Raw genomic sequence first — 20,856 nt, forward strand, 5'->3', positions numbered from 1 at the left:
GAAGGAAAGAAAGAAAAAGAAAGGAAGGAAGGAAAGAAAGAGAAAGAAAGAAAGAGAAGAAGAAAAAAGGAAGGAAGGAAGAAAGAAGGAAGGAAAGAGAAAGAAAGAGAAAAGAAAAAGGAAAGAAAGAAGGAAAGAAAGAGAAAGAAAGAAAGAAAGAAAGAAAGAGAAAGAAAGAAAGAAAGAAAAGAAAGAAAGAAAAGAAGGAAAGAAGAAATGATTGCTGGCTAGATTTTAGCCATTCCACAGTGTAAACATACTTCAAATATCATGGTGTACACAATAAAGACACAGTATTTATCTGTCAAAATAAAAGTAAATCAACTTTTAAAAGTAAAAGACAATACCTTCTTCACCATGGGATATACAATATATATAACAGCATTTCTGCTGGGTTTGTAGTGCGTGTGTGTGTCATGTTATTTTCTCTTTTTGGTAGAAACGTCAACCAGATGAAGGCAAAGAATGATACACAGATTTCAGAATTTCTTCTCCTGGGACTTTCAGAGGAACCAGAATTGCAGCCCTTCCTCTTTGGGCTGTTCTTGTCCATGTACCTGGTCACCATGCTGGGGAACCTGCTCATCATCCTGGCCACAATCTCAGACTCCCACCTCCACACTCCCATGTACTTCTTCCTCTCCAACCTGTCCTTCGTAGACGTCTGTTTTGTGTCCACCACTGTCCCGAAGATGCTGGTGAACATCCAGACACAGAACAAAGTCATCACCTACGCAGGCTGCATCAGCCAGATGTGCTTTTTCATATTCTTTGCAGGATTGGACATCTTTATGCTGACCGTGATGGCCTATGACAGGTTTGTGGCCATCTGTCACCCCCTGCACTACACGGTCACCATGAACCCCAGGCTCTGTGGACTGCTGGTTCTGGCGTCCTGGATCGTGAGTGCCCTGAATTCTTCGTTGCAAAGCTTAATGGTATTGTACCTTTCCTTCTGTGCAGACTTGGAAATTCCCCACTTTTTCTGTGAACTTAATCAGGTCATCCACCTTACCTGTTCTGACACTTTTCTTAATGACATGGCGATGTATTTGGCAGCTGTGCTGCTGGGTGGGGGATGTCTCATTGGGATCCTTTACTCTTACTCTAAGATCGTCTCCTCTATACATGCAATCTCATCAGTTCAGGGGAAGTACAAGGCATTTTCCACCTGTGCATCTCACCTCTCGGTTGTCTCCTTATTTTATTGTACAATCCTAGGTGTGTACCTTAGTTCTGCTGCAACCCACAACTCACACTCAAGTGCTGCAGTCTCGGTGATGTACACTGTGGTTACCCCCATGCTGAACCCCTTCATCTACAGCCTGAGGAATAAAGACATAAAGGGGGCTCTGACACAATTCTTCAGAGGGAAAACAATAAAAGGGCTGTTTTCCAAGAAGGGCCTGTAATGCCACAACTCTAAGCCCCAGACCCAGAAACTATGATTTATTAGTCAGATGGTGGAAGTAGAAATGGCTCCTTCTGTTAATTTCTTGGAGTTTCAGATTCCATGATCTTAACTGCTTTATAAAACGTATGCATTTTCTTTAAGAAGCTTTCAGCTCTCAGATAGTCAACCATTTTCTCCTTTGTCATTTTCCTACTTTCCCAAAGTTATTCCCAGACTAAGGTCAGAAACAAGGTGGAGATTCCTGTTAGTCTCATGCAGTGGTGAGTTGCATTCACACAAAGAACCAAGAATGGCGACTATAAAAATTATTAATATACTCTTATTGTGGATGAATAGCTGAGACCACAGTTTTCTACATTCGTGTCTGTCATTTCTTTCTCTATCACTGCCTTAACTGCTCCTCCTCACAATGGTAAAGTTTAATATACTAGAGTGTTTATAGCCAGTAGTGGCATTTTATCCTCTGCATTAAGATCATGTTCTCTAGATGCAAATCAAAACCACAATGATATATCATCTCACACCAGTTAGAATGGCGATCGTTAAAAAGTCAGGAAACAACAGGTGCTAGAGAGGATGTGGGGAAATAGGAACACTTTTACACTGTTAGTGGAACTGTAAACTAGTTCAACCATTGTGGAAGACAGTGTGGCGATTCCTCAAGGATCTAGAACTAGAAATACCATTTGACCCAGCCATCCCATTGCTGTGTATATACCCAAAGGATTATAAATCATGCTGCTATAAAGACACATGCACATGTATGTTTATTATGGCACCATTCACAATAGCAAAGACTTGGAACCAACCCTAATGTCCATCAATGATAGACTGGATTAAGAAAATGTGGCCCATATATGCCATGGAATACTACGCAACCATAAAAAAGGATGAGTTTGTGTCCTTTGTAGGGACATGGATGAAGCTGGAAAACATCATTCTGAGCAAACTAACATGGGAACAGAAAACCAAACACCACATGTTCTCACTCATAGGTGGGAATTGAACAATGAGAACACATGGACACAGGGTGGGGAACATCACACACCGGGGCCTGTCATGGGGTGGGAAGACGGGGGAGGGATAGCATTAGGAGATATACCTAATGTAAATGATGAGTTAATGGGTGCAGCACACCAACTAGGCACATGTATACATATGTAATGAACCTGCAGGTTGTGCACATGTACTCTAGAACTTAAAGTAATGTGAGGAAAAGAAAGAGATCAGACTGTTACTGTGTCTACGTAGAAAGAAGTAGACATAAGAGACTCCATTTTGTTCTGTACCAAGAAAAATTCTTCTGCCTTGAGATGCTGTTAATCTGTAACCCTAGCCCCAACCCTGTGCTTGCAGAGACCTGTGCTGTGTTGACTCAAGGTTTAATAGATTTAGGGCTGTGCAGGATGCACTTTGTTAAAAAAAGTACTTGAAGGCAGTGTGCTCGTTAAAAGTCATCGCCATTCTCTAATCTCAAGTACCCAGGGACACAATGCACTGCCGCTGCAGGGACCAGGAAAGCCAGGTACTGTCCAAGGTTTCTCCCCATGTGATAGTCTGAGATACAGCCTCATGGGAAGGGAAAGACTTGACCGTCCCCCAGCCCGACACCCGTAAAGGGTCTGTGCTGAGGAGGATTAGCGAAAGAGGAAGGCCTCTCTGCAGTTGAGATAAGAGGAAGTCATCTGTCTCCTGCTCGTCCCTGGGAATAGAACGTCTCCGCGTAAAACCCGATTGTATGTTCTATTTACTGAGATAGGAGAAAACCGCCTTATGGCTGGAGGTGAGACATGCTGGTGGCAATACTGCTCTTTAATGCACCGAGATGTTTGTGTACGTGCACATCAAAGCAGAGCACCTTTTCTTAAACTTATTTATGACACAGAGATCTTTGTTCACATGTTTTCCTGCTGACCCTCTCCCCACCATTACCCTATAGTCCTGCCACATCCACCTCTCCAAGATGGTAGAGATGATGATCAACAAATACTGAGGAAACTCAGAGACCAGTGCCGGCGTGGGTCCTCCATATGCTGAGTGCCAGTCCCCTGGGCCCACTTCTCTTTCTCTATACTTTTTCTCTGTGTCTTATTTCTTTTCTCAGTCTCTTGTCCCACCCGACGAGAAACACCCACAGGTGTGGAGGGGCTGGCCACTCCTTCAAGTATAATTTTAAAAAAGATACATTAGGAATTTATTGTGGTCAAGGATGAATGGCCCTTTTAAAAGGCCTGTAAAATATTCTCTGCCAGGAAAAGACATCTGTGAGGAAAGTAATCTATTGTTAAATAAAATGTTGAAATAAGAAGAAGAAGAAGAAAAAAAAAGACCCTGTTCTCTAGTCATCTCCATGTCCACAATGCCTACTATATTTCTGATTAAAAACAAAGAAGACTCTGTAATCCCAGCACTCAGCATTTTGGGAGGCCGAGGCAGGCAGATCACAAGGTCAAGAGATCGAGACTATCCTGGCCAACATGGTGAAACCACGTCTCTACTAAAAATAAAAAAATTAACTGGGCATGGTGGCACGTGCCTGTAATCCCTGCTACTCAGGAAGCTGAGGCAGGAGAATCACTTGAACCGGGGAGGCAGAGGTTGCAGTGAGCTGAGATCTTGCCACTGCACTCTAGCCTGGCAACAGAGCAAGACTCTGGAAAACAAACAAAAAAACAAACAAAAACAAAGAAGACAAAAATTGCATATGACATCCTTGCTTGAAGTGTAGTCTAAACACACAAATTAGTGTACGTCAGTTGACTTCATCTGGACTCAGAGGTTATCTTAACTATGATAGAGTAAAATTTTTGGTCATGCATGGACTTACTCTGGAACATTTGGAGTGTGGAATCTTGGTGTCCATGTGTAATGAAGTTTCTTCATTTGAGTGAATGATTTGATGTCATGGTCTATGAAATTTTACTGTATCATCTTCATTCTACCTAAAATTTTCCTGTGCTACCTGCAAATACAACTCTTTCCATTGTACTAACAAATATCTTTCCCTTTAAAAAATTGCGTCATAGGCCGGGAGCAGTGGCTCATGCCTGTAATCCCAGCACTTTGGGAGGCCAAGGCAGGTGGATCATGAGGTCAGGAGTTCGAGACCAGCCTGGCCAATATGGCGAAACCCTGTCTCTACTATAAACACAAAAATTAGCGGGGCGTGGTGGCACACGCCTGGAGTCCCAGCTGCTCGGGAGGCTGATGCAAGAGAATCACTTGAACCTGGGAGGCGGAGATTGCAGTGAACTGAGATCACGTCACTGCACTCCAGCCTGGGCAACGGGGCAAGACTCCGATTCCAAAAAACAAAAAAGAAATATTGCATGATAAACATTAAAGTGAAGATAAGTAAACAATATGGGTGTTTAATTTATCAGCCATTGCTTTATCTCTTTAATACTATAAACTCTCTACAACCCTCATGATCAAAGGAAGACTCACATAAGAGCTTGAATTTCTGCCCAGTATTGCCCCTGGAAATAAAGACTTGTGTGAATCAAGGTCACAACTCACTTCTCCAAAAACATATTTGTCCTTTTGAACAGACAGTTTTCAAAAGAAAACATATATGCAGCCAACAGTCATATGAACAAATTATTAACATCACTGATTAGAGAAATACAAATCAAATTCACAATGAGATACCATCTCACACCAGTCAGAATGGCCATAATTAAAAAGTCAAAAAAATAACAGATGCTGGCAAGGTTGTGGAGGAAAATGATCACTTTTACACTGTTGGTGGGAGTGTAAATAAGTTCAGTCACTGTGGAAGACAGTGTGATGATTCCTCAAAGACCTAAAGACAGAAATATCATTCGGCCCAGCAATCCCATTACTGGGTATATATACAAAGGAATATAAATCCTTCTATTGTAAAGACAGAAGCATGAGTATGTTCATTGCAGCACTGTTCACATTTGAAAAGACATGGAATCAACCTAAACGCCAATCAATGATTGACTGGACTTTTTAAAATATGGTACATATACACCATGCAATACTATGCATCCATAAGAAAGCATGAGATCATGTCCTTTGCAGCAACATGGCTGATCCTGGAGGCCATTATGTGAAGTAAACATAAATATCCACTAACTATGAACAGCACCTTCAAATATCAGATAAAGCACTAAAAAAAAAATAAATAAATAAGAGCCAACAGAATATTCTGAATACACTGAATCCAATAAAAAGCTAAAAAAAGATCTAACACCTAAAAAATGAATATTCTGAATATCTTTAGTTATGTTGCTTTGATTATTGTATCAGTAATCTAAAGCTGTGTAACAAAACATCCCCATAATAAATGATTTAATGTCATGCTTTAAAAAAATCATATCTGAGTCCACCTTGTGGAAGTTTTCTCATTGGGGATTAGGACATAAATATCCTGGACAGGACAAAAATATTCAGCCATAGGACTATCCAAACCTAGTTAGCTCTTGAATGTTGGGCAGTAAGGACAATTTTTTAAGTCTTATTTTAGGTTCAGGGGTACATGTGCAGGTTTTCTATATAAGCAATTTGTGTGTTGTGAGGGTTTTGTGTACAGAGTATTTTGTCACCTAGTTAATAAGTTTATCCAAACTTTTCCAAATATCTCCTGGAGCACAGACACTCCTGGTTAAAAATCAGTAACCTGGTCAGGCACAGTGGCTCATGCCTGTAATCCCAGCACTTCGGGAGGCCGAAGAGGGTGAATCACCTGAGGTCAGGAATTCAAGACCAGCCTGACCAACATGGCGAAACCCCGTCTCTACTAAAAATAAAAAGATTAGCCAGGCTTGGTGGCATGTGCCTGTAATCCCAGCTACTCCGGAGGCTATTGCTTGAACCCAGCAGGAGAATTGCTTGAACCCAGGAGCCAGAGGTTGCAGAGAGCCAAGATTGCACCATTGCACTCCAGCCTGGGTGACAAGAGTGAAACTCCGTCTAAAAAAAAAAAAAAAGTCAGTAACCTAGATGTGACAATTGGAAACATCTGGATGGCGTTCTGATCAAATACCATCCCTCATTTGGTTCATAACTTTGGGCAGGTCACTAACTCACCTTGACCAACATCCCGAAAATGCAGAAAGAGGCACCTAATAGTTTGACCTCATAGAATGAAGATATAGAAAAATGAGACACATTACATGTGACATTAAATGAGACAAACCATATAAGACTCTAACTTATTCCATGATGTCTACAAAGGTTTAAGTATATCTCTTACAATTACCGAATATTTTCTAAATGAAGGACTGAATGATAAGTTGTACATTGACGCTTTTGTGTTTCCAAGCATGAAACTCCTCATGGCTTTGGCAAAAGCATCAGGAAGCCAAGGACTATAGTAAACACCCATGACTTTATGACAAATAAACACAGTTCTTCCCGTTTTGATGAGGAAAGAGCAATGGTCTGGAGATGTCAACAGCTGTGTTCCAAACACAAGGCAATGATTGGAATATCCAAGGGACCTAGTAAAGACCAGGTACTCAGCCTTACACTTTGGATAACATTTTAATTGAGGGCTGTGGAAAGGTGCTATGGCACTTAGACGTCTGGCAGGCACAGAGTTCAGAGAGAAGGAGTAATGAAGACTGGATTCACATGACTTCTAACTTGATTCTCTTGGGAACAGAGAATGAGCAGGAAATTGTTCTTTCTTTCCACATCAGTGTTCCACAGGGAAATCAGGGGCTCCAGGCTTAGACTAACAACTGGGAAATATATCTTGTTATCTTTGATATTAGGAGCTGTAAATATTTCATTTGCTGTTGTCCCTGGGACTAGACAACCCTGGGCTGGATGGGATGTGGTTGATTCTTTTGTAGTCCTAAGTCTGGCTCTGAGACTGACGCTTAACTCTGTCCATCTGCCTGTGTGGAGACAGAGCTTTAGTCTCCATCACGAACTACCCAGGGAGGAATTTAAATTTCCACACAGAGACCTTCATCTCTGAGACCCCATACGGGTGAGTCTGAGACCCCAGAAAGTATTGCAGGAAATATTCAAAGGGAATGGAAGCCGATAATGTTTACCTGAGGTCACCTAGTATCAAGCCAGGTGAGAAATTCACGTGTGTTTGTTTGCCTGGTTGACTTATTTGTAATTCATTGTTATGAATTATATGTTAAACGTATCATATGTTAAAACGTGTCTGTAAGACTCAACAATGCAGGGATTGTTGTTGACAATTAATTGAGTGATTTGGAAGTTCAATTGGATGAGATTGAAGAAGGGATGGAAGACATAAAGTGGTTCCAGTAAAGTTAGAATCCAGGAGTTTGGCAGTTCAAGAAGTAGGAAAGGGGCTGGGTGTGGTGGCTCACACCTGTAATCCCAGCACTTTGGGAGACTGAGGTGGGCAGATCACCTGAGGTCAGGAGTTTGAGACCAGTCTGACCAACATGGTGAAACCACATCTCTACTAAAAACACAAAATTGACCGGATGTGATGGCCCCTGCCTATGGTCCCAGCCACTTGGGAGGCTGAGAAAGGAGAATCGCTTGAACCTGGGAGGCAGAGGTTGCAGTGAGCCAAGATGGCACCATTGCACTCCAGCCTGGGCAACAAGAGAGAAACTCCATGTCAAAAACAAACAAACAAACAAAAAGAGAAGTAGGAATGTAGAATGTAGAATGTTAGGTGTGGATGGATGAGCAATGAATTGAGGGCTTATTTTTAAAATTAAGATGAGGGTATTTGAACATGTTTCTGTATCCATTAGAAAGATCTAGACCAACGGGTTGCTTACAAATAATACCTCACAACAGTACTTCACAAGACAGACCTTTCACAGTATATTCTCTCTTGTTAAACATTCACATGAATAAAATAAATGTTACTTGATAGGTCAAAATGGGAACACTAAAGAGTTTTTACTTGTCATGACATTCTTATTTATTTATTTATTTTACTTTAAGTTCTGGGATACATGTGCTCAACGTGCAGGTTTTTTACACAGGTATACATGTGCCGTGGTGGTTTGCTGCACCTATCAACCCATCGTCTAGGTTTTAAGGCTCGCTTTCTGTTGAGGCTGAGTATACTCAATCTGAGGGTCTGCTAGTATTTAATTTTCTCCAGGGCAAATTGTGCAAGTTCTGTGCTTTATGTTCTGGATTCTCAGGAGTGTTTTTTTATTATTTTGATTGCATTCTTTCAAACAATGGATTGGAAGGATTTGTTTTTTATTTTTGCTAACTTTACTAATAACATTTAATTTTTTGTGTATGTAGAGATGTATGGTTGAGAGAATATGTAAAATTATACTGTTTTGGCAAAGGAGTCATGAAGTCAAGCAATATAGAACTCATAGTTTTCTATCAAGAGAATACATTTCACTCCCTTGTTGAAGAGGGGAAGAGTCATTCTCTAGAGATATCAATGTCTGTTTTCCCATCACGGTCAATGCTCTGCAGATCCAAGGGATCTAATCAAACACAGGCTCCTCAGTTTAGACTGTGGAGCAAACCTTCCCCCAGGATTGGGATACAATGTTAATGGATTATATTTCTGGAAGGCAAAGCAAGTCCATAGTGAAGAAGTCATAAGACTGGATTCACTTCTCTTTTAATCTGGTGTCTTGGATACAGAAAATGCAAGAAAAAATAAAGTTCCGTGCAGAGCAATGTCTCACAGGGACATGATGTGCTCGGGGTTGGAATAACAGGAGGAAGTTTTGCCTAATGAGCAGATGGACAAAGCTGTAGATTTCTCCTCTGCTACTGTCCCCCAGCACATGCCACTTTGGGCTAGATGGGACATGGTTTCATTTTGGGGTCCTAAATCTGGCTCAGGTACTGATGCTCTACCTTTTCCTCCTTTCTTCTCTAGGGACAGAACTTCATTCTCCATCACCAACCATCGAGAGAGGAATTCTCACTTCTGCACGGAGACCTTCCTTTCAGAAAACCCAGCAAGGTGAGTCCGGGAGCCCAGTACGTACTACGGCGGATGGTCAGGGAGAATGCAAGCTGTGACTATGAACCTGAAGTCACCTGAGTGGAAATCCAGCCTCATCCGGAGTGGAGAGATTGTGGGGTTGTTTGCTTGATTGCCTAATTAATTAATTGCTCCATTTCCTTATGATTTCAAAAATATAAGTGAACGTTGAGCTCAGCAATGGAGGTTACAATATAGAAAGTAGTGGCAATGGAGACCAATTAGAGGAGAAAGTGCTTTTTGTGTTTTTGCTTTGTTTTGTTTTGTTTTTTGAGATGGAGTCTCACTCTGTCACCCAGGCTGGAGTGTTGTGGCTCAATCTTGGCTCACTGCAGCCTCTGCCTCCCGGGTTCAAGTGTCTCCTGCCTCAGCCTCCCGAGTAGCTGAGATTACAGGTGTGCACAAGCACACCCAGCTAATGTTTGTATTTTTAGCAAACAAAGGGTTTCTCCATATAGGCCAGGCTGGTCTCAAACTGCAGACCTCTAGTGATCTGCCCGTCTCGGCCTCCCAAAGTGCTGGGATTACAGGCATGAGCCACCGTTCCTGGCCCAGGAAGTGGGGATTTTGAAGGGGTTCCAATAAAAGCAGAACATGTACCCAAGGACCTTTGCAATTAAACACCAAAGAGAAACAGGACATTGGCTGTGGAGGGTACACACTGATGTGATGGTATTTCATTTTTGATTTTTAAAAAGAGGCATGTTTGAATATGTTTTCATATTGATGAGATAGATCTAGACCAATGAATTCCTTCTCCATGCTATCTGACCTCAGCAGTTCATGAGGCATGCATTTTATAGGATCTTCTCTTGTTTGGGTAATCAAATGAAATTTGTTTTTTTTTTTTTTTTTTTTTTGTTTGTTTGTTTGTTTTTTGAGACAGAGTCTCGCTCTGTCGCCCGACTGGAGTACAGTGGCACGATCTCCACTCACTGCAAGCTCTGCCCCCTGGGTTCATACCATTCTCCTGCCTCAGCCTCCCGAGTAGCTGGGACTATAGGTGCCCACCACCATGCCTGGCTAATTTTTTTGTATTTTTAGTAGAGATGGGGTTTCACCATGTTCGCCAGGTCTCGATCTCCTGACCTCGTGATCCACCCTCGAGAGAGTGCCTCGGCCTCTCAAAGTGCTGGGATTACAGGTGTGAGCCACCACGGCCGGCCAATCAAATGAAACTTTAAAATGTACGTAAGAAGTGAAAAATGGTGTGTACTAATGACTTTTACTTTGCAATTATGTTCATACTAGTGACACTGAATATATTTGTGTTTGTTAGCCATTTGCCACTCTATTGCAAATTGTCTGCCCAAGTTTGTTGCTATTATATGATGGGTTTGCCTTGTTTTTGTCCCTGTTTTTCGACTGCATCTTTTTTTTTTTTTTGAGATGGAATCTCCCTTTCGTTGCCCATACTGGTGTACAGTGGTGGTGCCATCTCGACTCGCTGCAACCTTGGCCTTCCAGGTTCAAGCGATTGTCCTGCCTCAGACTCCCGATCCGCTGGGATTACAGGCACCTGGCACCATGCCTGGCTAATTTTTGTATTTTTAGTGGAGACGGACTTTCCCCATGTTAGCCAGGCTGGTCTCGAACTCCTGATGTCAGGTGATCCGCCCGCCTCCGCCTCCCAAAGTGCTGGGATTACAGGCATAGGCCACCATGCACAGCCTGATTGCATTCTTTACAACATAAGAATTGGAGCTTTCCTCAATTTTGGGATCTGTCATTTACTTCTTTTTTTTTTTTTTTTTTTGAGACGGAGTCTGGCTCTGTCGCCCAGGCTGGAGTGCAGTGGCCGGATCTCGGCTCACTGCACATTTACTTCTTTTATGTAAGGATCAACGTATCTGAGGGGGTTTTGTGAAAGTTTATAAATCTTAAGTAGCCAAATTCGTCCATTGGTTATATTGTTTTCCCCTCATTGCTTTAAAAGTGTAGAAAGTTGTTCCATATCATTTCACTAAATAAATCTCCTTTTACATACGTTTCCAGCTTCTTTTCATACCTCTGCCCTTTCTTATCATGTCTTTTGACTTTTTCCATTCAATCTATTTGAAGAAGTTGCATCACTTTGGTCCTTATTTGAAAATCATTCCTTAGCATCTCTTTATCTCTCCTAAACATTTGAAGCTTTATATGTTTATATAAGATGAAATTATAACCTTAGTACTGTTTCCTCCCCACATTTTAAACATTTTCCTGTGATTTTCTTCAATTTCCAAGAAGAGGTCATTTCACCATGAATTAGTGGTGCACTTTCGTGTCAGTAAATTATTATTGTCATATTTTTCTATAAGGTTTTTTCAGACTTTCCTTCTATGTTGTTTCATACAGCTGTTTTGAAATAACTATTCTTTTTTAATTTTTATTTTTAGTTCTGGGGTACATGTGCAGGATGTGCAGGTTTGTTATGTAGTAAACGTGTGCCATGATGGTTTGCTGCACCTATCAACCCATCACGTAGGTATCAAACTCAGCATGTATTAGCTACTTTTCCTAATGCTCTCCCTCCCACCACTCCACGACCCGACAGGCCCCCATGTGTGTTGTTCCCCTCCCTGTGTCCATGTGTTCTCATTGTTCAGCTCCCACTGATAAAAGAGAACACGTAGTGTTTGATTTTCTGTTCCTATGTTAGTTTGCTGAGGATAATGGTTTCCAGCTTTATCGATGTCCCTGCAAAGGACATACACTATGGAATACTATGCAGCCATAAAGTGAAATAACTATTCTTAACCTAATAGCATCCTCACTTATATTCTTTTCTCCAAAAGATTTTAGTTTCTCATAAATCTTCTCTTTCCAAATGCACACATACCTATTCATACAGTGTTTACACAAGGGATGAGTAGTATGCTATGCATAACACATGTGCTATTTATATTTCACTATAGGTTTTTCTTTTTTTTTTAAGCTTGTCTTCCCCTTTCCTTTCTCAGTTGATAAATGCTATAGAAAATTTTGTGATTTTTATGTTAAAAATTGGTTCTTGTCCAGGGGTAATTTTGTCTTCTGGGGGACATTGAGCAATGACTAGTTTGGCTGTCATGCTGGGAAGGGTCAGTAGAGAACAGGGAAGCTGATAAACATCGTACAATGCACAGGACAGACCCAGACACAACAAATGAGCTGGCCCAGAGGTTCCTTTTTATTTCCTTTTTGAATAGTTGGTTTTTATCATTTGCTCATTTTTTTCCATAGCGGTTCTCAACATATCAGTGTCTTGACATGGAAAAGATATCACCATGTTTGATATTCGGTAAATTTCCCTTTGTCTTTTCTGAATTTTGCTGGGCCTCAGGGATATAACAGGAGTTGGAAAGTTTTCAAAACTAGGGAAACTTTTTATTCCTTGTGGTCTCTCAGGGACTATGTGAGCTTATTAGATTATTTTTCCCTTTAGATCTGATTGATTCTTCCCTCTCTGTCTCTCGGGGTTTTTTGTTTGTTTGTTTTCTTATTGTTGTTTTTGAGACAGAGTCTCTCTCTGTCACCCAGGCTGGAACACAGTGGCATGATCTCAGCTCACTGCAACCTCCACCTCCTGGGTTCCAGTGATTCTCCTGCCTCAGCCTCCCAGATAGCTGGGAATACAAGTACGCGCCACTATGCCAGGCTAATTTTTGTATTTTTCGTGGACGAGGTTTTCCCATATTGGCCAGGCTTGTCTCGAACTCCTGACATCAGGGGATCTGCCCACCTTGACCTCCCAAAGTGCTAGGATTATGGGAGTGAGCCACCAAGCCAGTTGCCTCTCTGCTTATGAAGCAGATTTTTATTCTTTAAAGACAGGGCAGGAAAAGGCCATCTCAAAATAGAACCTTGAGGTTACATACGCATGGGAAGTTTCCAAACTGGAACTTCTAGCTACCATATCTATATCCTCTAGGGGAAAGATAATTTGATATTAAGAACTTGCCTGGTGTCCATTCCTTTCTAATACTGAGTGGGATGAGAAGCGTGAGGGAGTACCATGGCCCCAGGAATCCATGGCTGCATGTGTGGATGCGTTCTCTCTGTGTGTGCACATGTGTGGGTACACGACTTTAGGCTGAGCACAGGTTTCAGAAATAGGGAACCTGAGCTCTATATTTCAAAAGGTAACCCATCATAAAGGCCAGATCTCCAGAAAATATCAGTAAGCAGAATGGGCATGCATTGCAGTTCATGAAACACCTTTGCAACCAAATTAACACAGTGAAAATGCATCGATATCTGGACAGAGGGACTCCTTGTGTCTTCGAGTTTCAGCAGCTATGAGGACGGTTCCTTCCCCAACATCCTCCAACAGCCCTCGCCTCTTGCTCATTCCCCTGCCACACTGTCTTCTTCGCAGTCCTCGAATATCTGAAAGAAGCACATTCCTCGGGGTCTTTCATTGATCGTTTCTTCTGTGTTGCACACACTTCTGCAGGGAACATAGTGACCCCCACCCTGTCTTCATTATAGTTTCTCTTCAGTTGTTACCTTCTCTGCTGGTCCTGCCTGAACACTCGGGAAAATCTAATACCCATCCACTCTTTCCTTCTAACCTCCTTCTTCGTCACCATCTACACAGTGTATGGCATTTTAAAAATGTACTTGTGTTTTTCATTCGTCATTAAATTGTAGGGATTTATTTATTTATTTATTATTTTACTTTATATATTTTTTTAAGACAAGGTCTCACTCTGTCAACCAGGTTTTAGTGCAGTGGCATGATCTCGGCTCACTACAATCTCCACCTCCTGGGTTAAAGCGATTCTCCTCCCTTTACCTCCCAAGTACCTGGGATTACAGGCACGAGTCACCACCCCTGGCTAATGCTTTTTGTATTTTTACCTAAGACCAGATTTTGCCCTGTTGGCCAGGCTGGTCTCGAACTCCTGACCTCAGGTGATCCATCCACCTCGGTCTCCCCTAATGCTGAGATTACAGGAGTGAGCCACTGCACCCGGCCAATATTAACTTCTTGACTGTAAAATATAAGTGAGAATATTTCTGATATGTTTGTAATGCGTGCTTGTGTCATGTTCTCTTTCTCTCTCTTTTGGAAGTCACATCAACAATATGAAAGCAGGGAATGAGACACAAATTTCACGATTCCTTCTTCTGGGACTTTCAGAGGAACCAGAATTGCAGCCCTTCCTCTTTGGACTGTTCCTGTCCATGTACCTGGTCACCGTGCTTGGGAACCTGCTCATCATCCTGGTCACAATCTCAGACTGTCACCTCCACACCCCCATGTACTTCTTCCTCTCCAACCTGTCCTTCATAGACATCTGTTTTGTGTCCACCACTGTCCCGAAGATGCTGGTGAACATCCAGACACAGAGCAGAGTCATCACCTATGCAGGCTGCATCACCCAGATGTGCTTTTTCATATTCTTTGCGGGACTGGATATCTTTATGCTGACCGTGATGGCCTTTGACCGGTTTGTGGCCATCTGTCACCCCCTGCACTACACGGTCACCATGAACCCCAGGCTCTGTGGGCTGCTGGTTCTGGCGTCCTGGATCATGAGTGCCCTGAATTCCTCGTTACAAAGCTTAATGGTGTTGTGGTTATCCTTCTGCACAGACTTGGAAATCCCCCACTTTTTCTGTGAACTTAATCAGGTGGTCCACCTTGCCTGTTCTGACACCTTTCTTAATGACATGGGGATGTATTTGGCATCTGCACTGCTGGGCGGTGGTCCCCTCTCTGGGATCCTTTATTCTTATTCTAAGATCGTTTCCTCCATACGTGGAATCTCATCAGCTCAGGGGAAGTACAAGGCATTTTCCACCTGTGCATCTCACCTCTCAGTTGTCTCCTTATTTTATGGTACGCTCCTAGGAGTGTACTTTAGTTCTGCTGCAACCCGTAACTCACACTCAAGTGCTGCAGCCTTGGTGATGTACACGGTGGTTACCCCCATGCTGAACCCCTTCATCTACAGTCTGAGAAATAAGGACATAAAGAGGGCTCTGGTGAGATTCCTCTGGAGGAAAACTCTAAAAGGATCAATTTTCCTTCAGCTAAAGAAGTGCCCATAATAGCAGGACTCAAAGCCTCAGAGCTTTGAAATCTGTTTGGAATATGGACATTGAAATTGTTCCTTCTACGCACCTCCTGGATTATCCGTGACTTTGATTACACCTTCCTTATACAATGTTAGCGACTCACTCATCAAGCTTTTTGCTCTGTCTGCTATCTAGACAGTTCTGCTTTTTGTCTTTTTTTGTATTTTCACCTGTTGATACAAACTACAGGTCAGAAATAGATGGAATCTGGGGCCAGGTATGGTGGCTCATGCCTGGCATCCCAGTGCTTTGGGAGGCCGAGGGGGGCAGATCACCTGAGGTCAGGAGTTCGATACCAGCCTGGGCAATATGGTGAAATCCCATCTCTACGAAAAATACAGAAATTAGCTAAACACGGTGGCAGGTGCCTGTAATCCCAGCGACTTGGGAGGTTGAGGTGGGAACTGGGGAGGCGGAGTTTGCAGTGAGCTGAAATCCCACCACTGTACTCCAGCCTGGGTGACAGAGTGAGGCTCTGTCTCAAAAATAAATAAATAAATTAATTAATTAAAATAAAAATACATGAATCCCATTCATTTCATGGAGCAACATGGATTTCTTAAGAATAATTTCTTCTCAAATGACACATACTAAATAATTTTTCTTTTCTTTTGAAAAATGTTGTATGTTGTACTTCTTCAATGGGGGAAGAAGACTACACTTAGAAATGAAAGTCATTTGTGTAACTCTATAGTAGAAGGAAACACTTTTTCAATTTGATGTTCGTTATACCTTTTTACGTCACCACCTAAACTGTTCTTCCTGATAACATGGTGATAACACATCAGCTTGTTTGATCACTTGCCACTGGGTTTTATTCTCATCTTTAGAATCCTTTTTCTTATTCAGCTCGGTGTCCAAAGTGCATACACAGTCACTGGTAAAAAACTGATTTTCATCTACATGTCTCCAAATGGACAAATTTGAAAAAAAAAAAAAATGGTTTGTCTTAGTATGGCATTAGAGTCAGAGATAAAAGTCAGTATGAGTAAATTTAAAATTATGTATTTAACCCACAGCCAACGTAATACTGAATGGGGAAAAGTTGAAAGCATTCCCTCTGAGAATAGGAACAAGACAAGGATGCCCACTCTCACCATACCTCTTCAACAGAGTACTGGAAGTCCCAGCCAGAGCAGTCAGAGAAGAGAAAGAAATAAAGGGCATCCAAATCAGTAAAGAGGAATTCAAACTGTCACTGTTTGCTGACAATATGATTGTTTACCTTGAAAACCCTAAGGACTCCTCCAGAAGGCTGCTAGAACTGATAAAAGAATTCAGCAAAATTTCCAGATACAAGACTAATGTACACAAATCAGTAGTTCTTCTATACATCAACAGTGATTATGTGGAGGATCAAATCAAGAAACTGCAAAAAAAAAAAAAATAATAATAAAATACTTAGGAATACACCTAACAAAGGAGTCAAAAGACCTCTACAAGGATAACTACAAAACACTGCTGAAAGAAATCATAGATGACACAAACAAATGGGAACACATCCCATGCTCATGGATGGGTAGAATCAATATTGCGAAAATGACCATACTGCTAAAAGCAATCTACAAATTCAACGCAATCCCAACCAAAATACCATCATTCTTCACAGAGTTAGAAAAAAAAAAAATTCTAAAATTCATATGGAATCAAAAAAGAGTCCACATAGCCAAAGCAACACTAAGCAAAAAGAACAAATCTGGAGGCATCACACTACCTGATTTCAAACTATACTATAAGGCCATAGTCACCAAAACAACGTGGTACTGGTATAAAAATAGGCACATAGACCAATGGAACAGAATAGGGAACCCAGAAGTAAACCCAAATACTTACAGCCAATTGATCTTCAACAAAGCAAACAAAAACATAAAGTGGGGAAAGGACACCCTTTTTAATAAATGGTGCTGGGTTAATTGGCTAGCTACATGTAGGAGAATGAATATGGATCCTCATCCCTCACCTTATTCAAAAATCAACACAAGATAGATTAAGGACTTAAACCTAAGACCTGATACTGTAAAAATTCTAGAAGACAATGTTGGAAAAACCCTTCTAGACATTGGCTTAGGCAAGGATTTCATGACCAAGAACCCAAAAGCACATGCAATAAAAACAAAGATAAATAGCTGGGACCTAATTAAACTAAAGAGCTTTTTGCACAGCAAAAGGAACAATCAGCAGAGTCAACAGACAACCCACAGAGTGGGAGAAAATCTTCACAATCTATACATCTGACAAAGGACTAATATCCAGTATCTATAACAAACTCAAATCATAAGAAAAAAACAAACAATCCCATCAAAAAGTGAGCTAAGGACATGAGTAGACAATTCTTAAAAGAAAATACACAAATGACCAGCAAACATATGAAAAAAATGCTCAACATCACCAATGATCAGGGAAATGCAAATCAAAACCACAATGCGATACCATCTTACTCCTGCAAAAACAGTCATAATAAAAAAAAAATCGAAAAACAGTAGATGTTGGTGTGGATGCAGTGATTAGAGAATACTTCTACACGGCTGGTGGGAATGTAAACTAGCACAGCCACTATGGAAAGCAGCGTGGAGGTTCCTGACGGAATACTATTCGGCCATAAAAAGGAATGAATTAACAGCATTTGCAGTGACCTAGATGAGACTGGAGACTATTATTCTAAGTGAAGTAAATCAGGAATGAAAAACCAAATATTGTATGTTCTCACAGATACGTAGGAGCTAAGGTATGAAGACAAAAAGGCATAAGAATGATACAATGGACTTTGGGGACTTGGGAGGAAGAGTGAGCGGGGGCGAGGGATAAAAGGCTACAAATAGGGTGCAGTGTATCTTGCTCGGGTGATGGGTGCACCAGAATCTCACAAATCACCACTAAAGAACTTACTCATGTAACAAGATACCAACTGTACCCCAATAACTTATGGAAAAATAAAATAAAACAACACATTTTTTAAAGTCCTAATGAAAAAAAAATCTAAAAAGTAAATAAAAATATGCATTGTATTATCATGCAAGAAAACCTTTTTCATTATATATGTAATATCTGTATACACGTAGATATTACTTGTTGCATTATGGAAGACTGTTTGTGTATAAAGGATATCACTCACTGCAGTGAGGAATAATTGGGTAAGCCAGGTGTGATGGCTCATGCCTGTAATTCCAACACTTTGGGAGGCCAAGGTGGGCGGATCACCTGAGGTCAGGAGTTCGATACCAGCCTGGCCAACATGGTGAAACTTCATCTCTACCGGATGTGGTTGTGCATACCTGTATTCTCAGCTACTTGGGAGGGTGAGGCATGAAAGTCACTCAAACCTGGGAGGCAGAGGTTGCAATGAGCCAAGATCACACCACTGCACTCCAGCCTGGGCAACAGAGTGAGACTCTTATCTCAAAAAAAAGAATAATTGGGTAGTTTTATGTTTTATTATTGAATTACCCTCCTGTTTCAGTGTAGGGACCAGCCCTACAGGGCCTGTGGGTTTTCTCCTCATGTGCAGAGATGAGAGATCGTAGAAATAAAGACACAAGACAAAGAGACAGAAGAAAAGACAGCTGGGCCCAGGGGACCACTACCACCAAGATGGCAGAGACCGGTAGTGGCCCCGAATGCCTAGTTGTACTGTTATTTATTGTATATGAGGCAAGGGGGTGTGTGAGTCATCTCCAACGACAGGTAAGGTCACGGGAGTCACCTGTCCACCAGAGCCCTTCGCTGTTTTGTAGCCGAGGTGGAGAGAGAGAGAGTGGGGGGACAGCTTACGTCATTATTTCTTCTATGCATTTCTCGGAGAGATGAAAGACTTTAATATTCTTACTAATTCTGCTACTGCTAGGTAGAAGGCAGAGCCAGGTGTACAGGGCGGAACATGAAAGTGGACCAGGAGCATGACCGCAGAAGCACAGCCTTACAAGGTTTAGGCCTCCGGATGGCTGCGGGCGGGCTTGACTGATGTCAGGCCTTCCACAAGAGGTGGTGGAGCAGAGTCTTCTCTAACTCCTCCAGGGAAAGGGAGACTCCCTTTCCCAGTGTGCTGAGTAATGGTTGCCTTCCCAGGCACCGGCGCTACCGCTAGACCAAAGTCTGCTAAGTAACGGGCGCCTTCCCAGGCGCTGGCGTTACCGCTAGACCAAGGAGCCCTCTAGTGGCCGTGTCCGGGCGTGACAGGAGGCTCACTCTTGTCTTGCGGTCGCTTCTCACCGTGTCCCTTCAGCTCCTATCTCTGTATGGCCTGATTTTTCCTAGATTATAATTATAGAACAGACATTATTATAATATTGGAATAAAGAATAATGCTACTTGGCCAGGCGCGGTGGCTCAAGCCTGTAATCCCAGCACTTTGGGAGGCCGAGACGGGCGGATCACGAGGTCAGGAGATCGAGACCATCCTGGCTAACACAGTGAAACCCCGTCTCTACTACAAAATACAAAAAAACTAGCCGGGCGAGGCGGCGGGCGCCTGTAGTCCCAGCTACTCGGGAGGCTGAGGCAGGAGAATGGCGTGAACCCGGGAGGCGGAGCTTGCAGTGAGCTGAGATCCGGCCACTGCACTCCAGCCTGGGCGACAGAGCGAGACTCCGCCTCAAAAAAAAAAAAAAAAAAAAAAGAATAATGCTACAAACTAATGATTGATAAAATTCATATATAATCATGTCTATATTCTATGTCTAATTATAACTATTCGTATTTTAAGTATTTTCTTTGTTATACTGGAACAGCTTGTGACTTCAGTCTCTTGCCTCGGCACCTGGGTGGCTTGCTGCCCACATTTCAGTGCCACATTCAATAAAACAAATGAATGATTTCTTTTATTGCTTTAAATGAAATATCTCCCCTTTTCTAGACTTTATTACAATCAGTAAATGGGTGATGACTGAACCAAAACAATATCATCTATGATATATCTTCTTTATGCTCAGAAATCTAATCAATCTTCATGATCAGAGGATTCTTCACAGAAGAGCTTGAATCCCTGTCCATTCCTGTGATTTTGGGCTCACAGGTTTTTCTGCCCAAGGATGCATGACCTTCCAACCTCCCCTGTTTACCTAGAAAGGAACCTCAACATAGTCACTTTTAAAGACAATTTTCTAAAATAAATTTGAATAACACAGTAATCATGATTGCAGTCTTCAAATATCACAACAAAGGCTAAAAATACCAAGCAACAAGTCATTTTAATTTCCCTCAGTTCTTTTCACTTTGGTTATTGTATCAGTTAGCAGTTGCTGTATAACAAGTCATCCTAGAAGCAAATGGTTTAATATGGTGTTTTTATTAATAAATGTGATTGTATGGTGGGAAGTTTTTCTGAGCTCTTCTGGTCTCTTTATGAGTGTATAATCAGTTGTGGGTCCGCCGGGAAGGGCTTGCTAATATTGGCTTGGTTTTCTTACATTCTGGGGACTCAGTTTGCTTTTGGATGATGTAGCCTGGGTTTGTCCGG

The 20,856-nt window shown here is 41.8% G+C and overlaps 2 protein-coding genes across 2 annotated transcripts; both read left to right on the forward strand.

Moving 5' to 3' along the window:
* The first annotated feature begins 452 nt into the window (after nucleotides 1–452).
* On the forward strand, nucleotides 453–1,412 carry LOC123570330 (olfactory receptor 7A17-like). The gene has a single exon (XM_045380352.2). The coding sequence runs from the start codon at nucleotides 453–455 to the stop codon at nucleotides 1,410–1,412; it is 960 nt and encodes a 319-aa protein (XP_045236287.2).
* A 12,996-nt stretch (nucleotides 1,413–14,408) lies between these two features.
* Nucleotides 14,409–15,852, forward strand: LOC123570308 (olfactory receptor 7A17-like). Its single transcript, XM_045379963.2, has one exon. The coding sequence runs from the start codon at nucleotides 14,409–14,411 to the stop codon at nucleotides 15,375–15,377; it is 969 nt and encodes a 322-aa protein (XP_045235898.2). The 3' UTR covers nucleotides 15,378–15,852.
* The last annotated feature ends 5,004 nt before the right edge of the window (nucleotides 15,853–20,856 follow it).

This window comes from Macaca fascicularis, chromosome 19 (assembly GCF_037993035.2).
Source record: "Macaca fascicularis isolate 582-1 chromosome 19, T2T-MFA8v1.1".
NCBI lineage: Eukaryota > Metazoa > Chordata > Mammalia > Primates > Cercopithecidae > Macaca > Macaca fascicularis.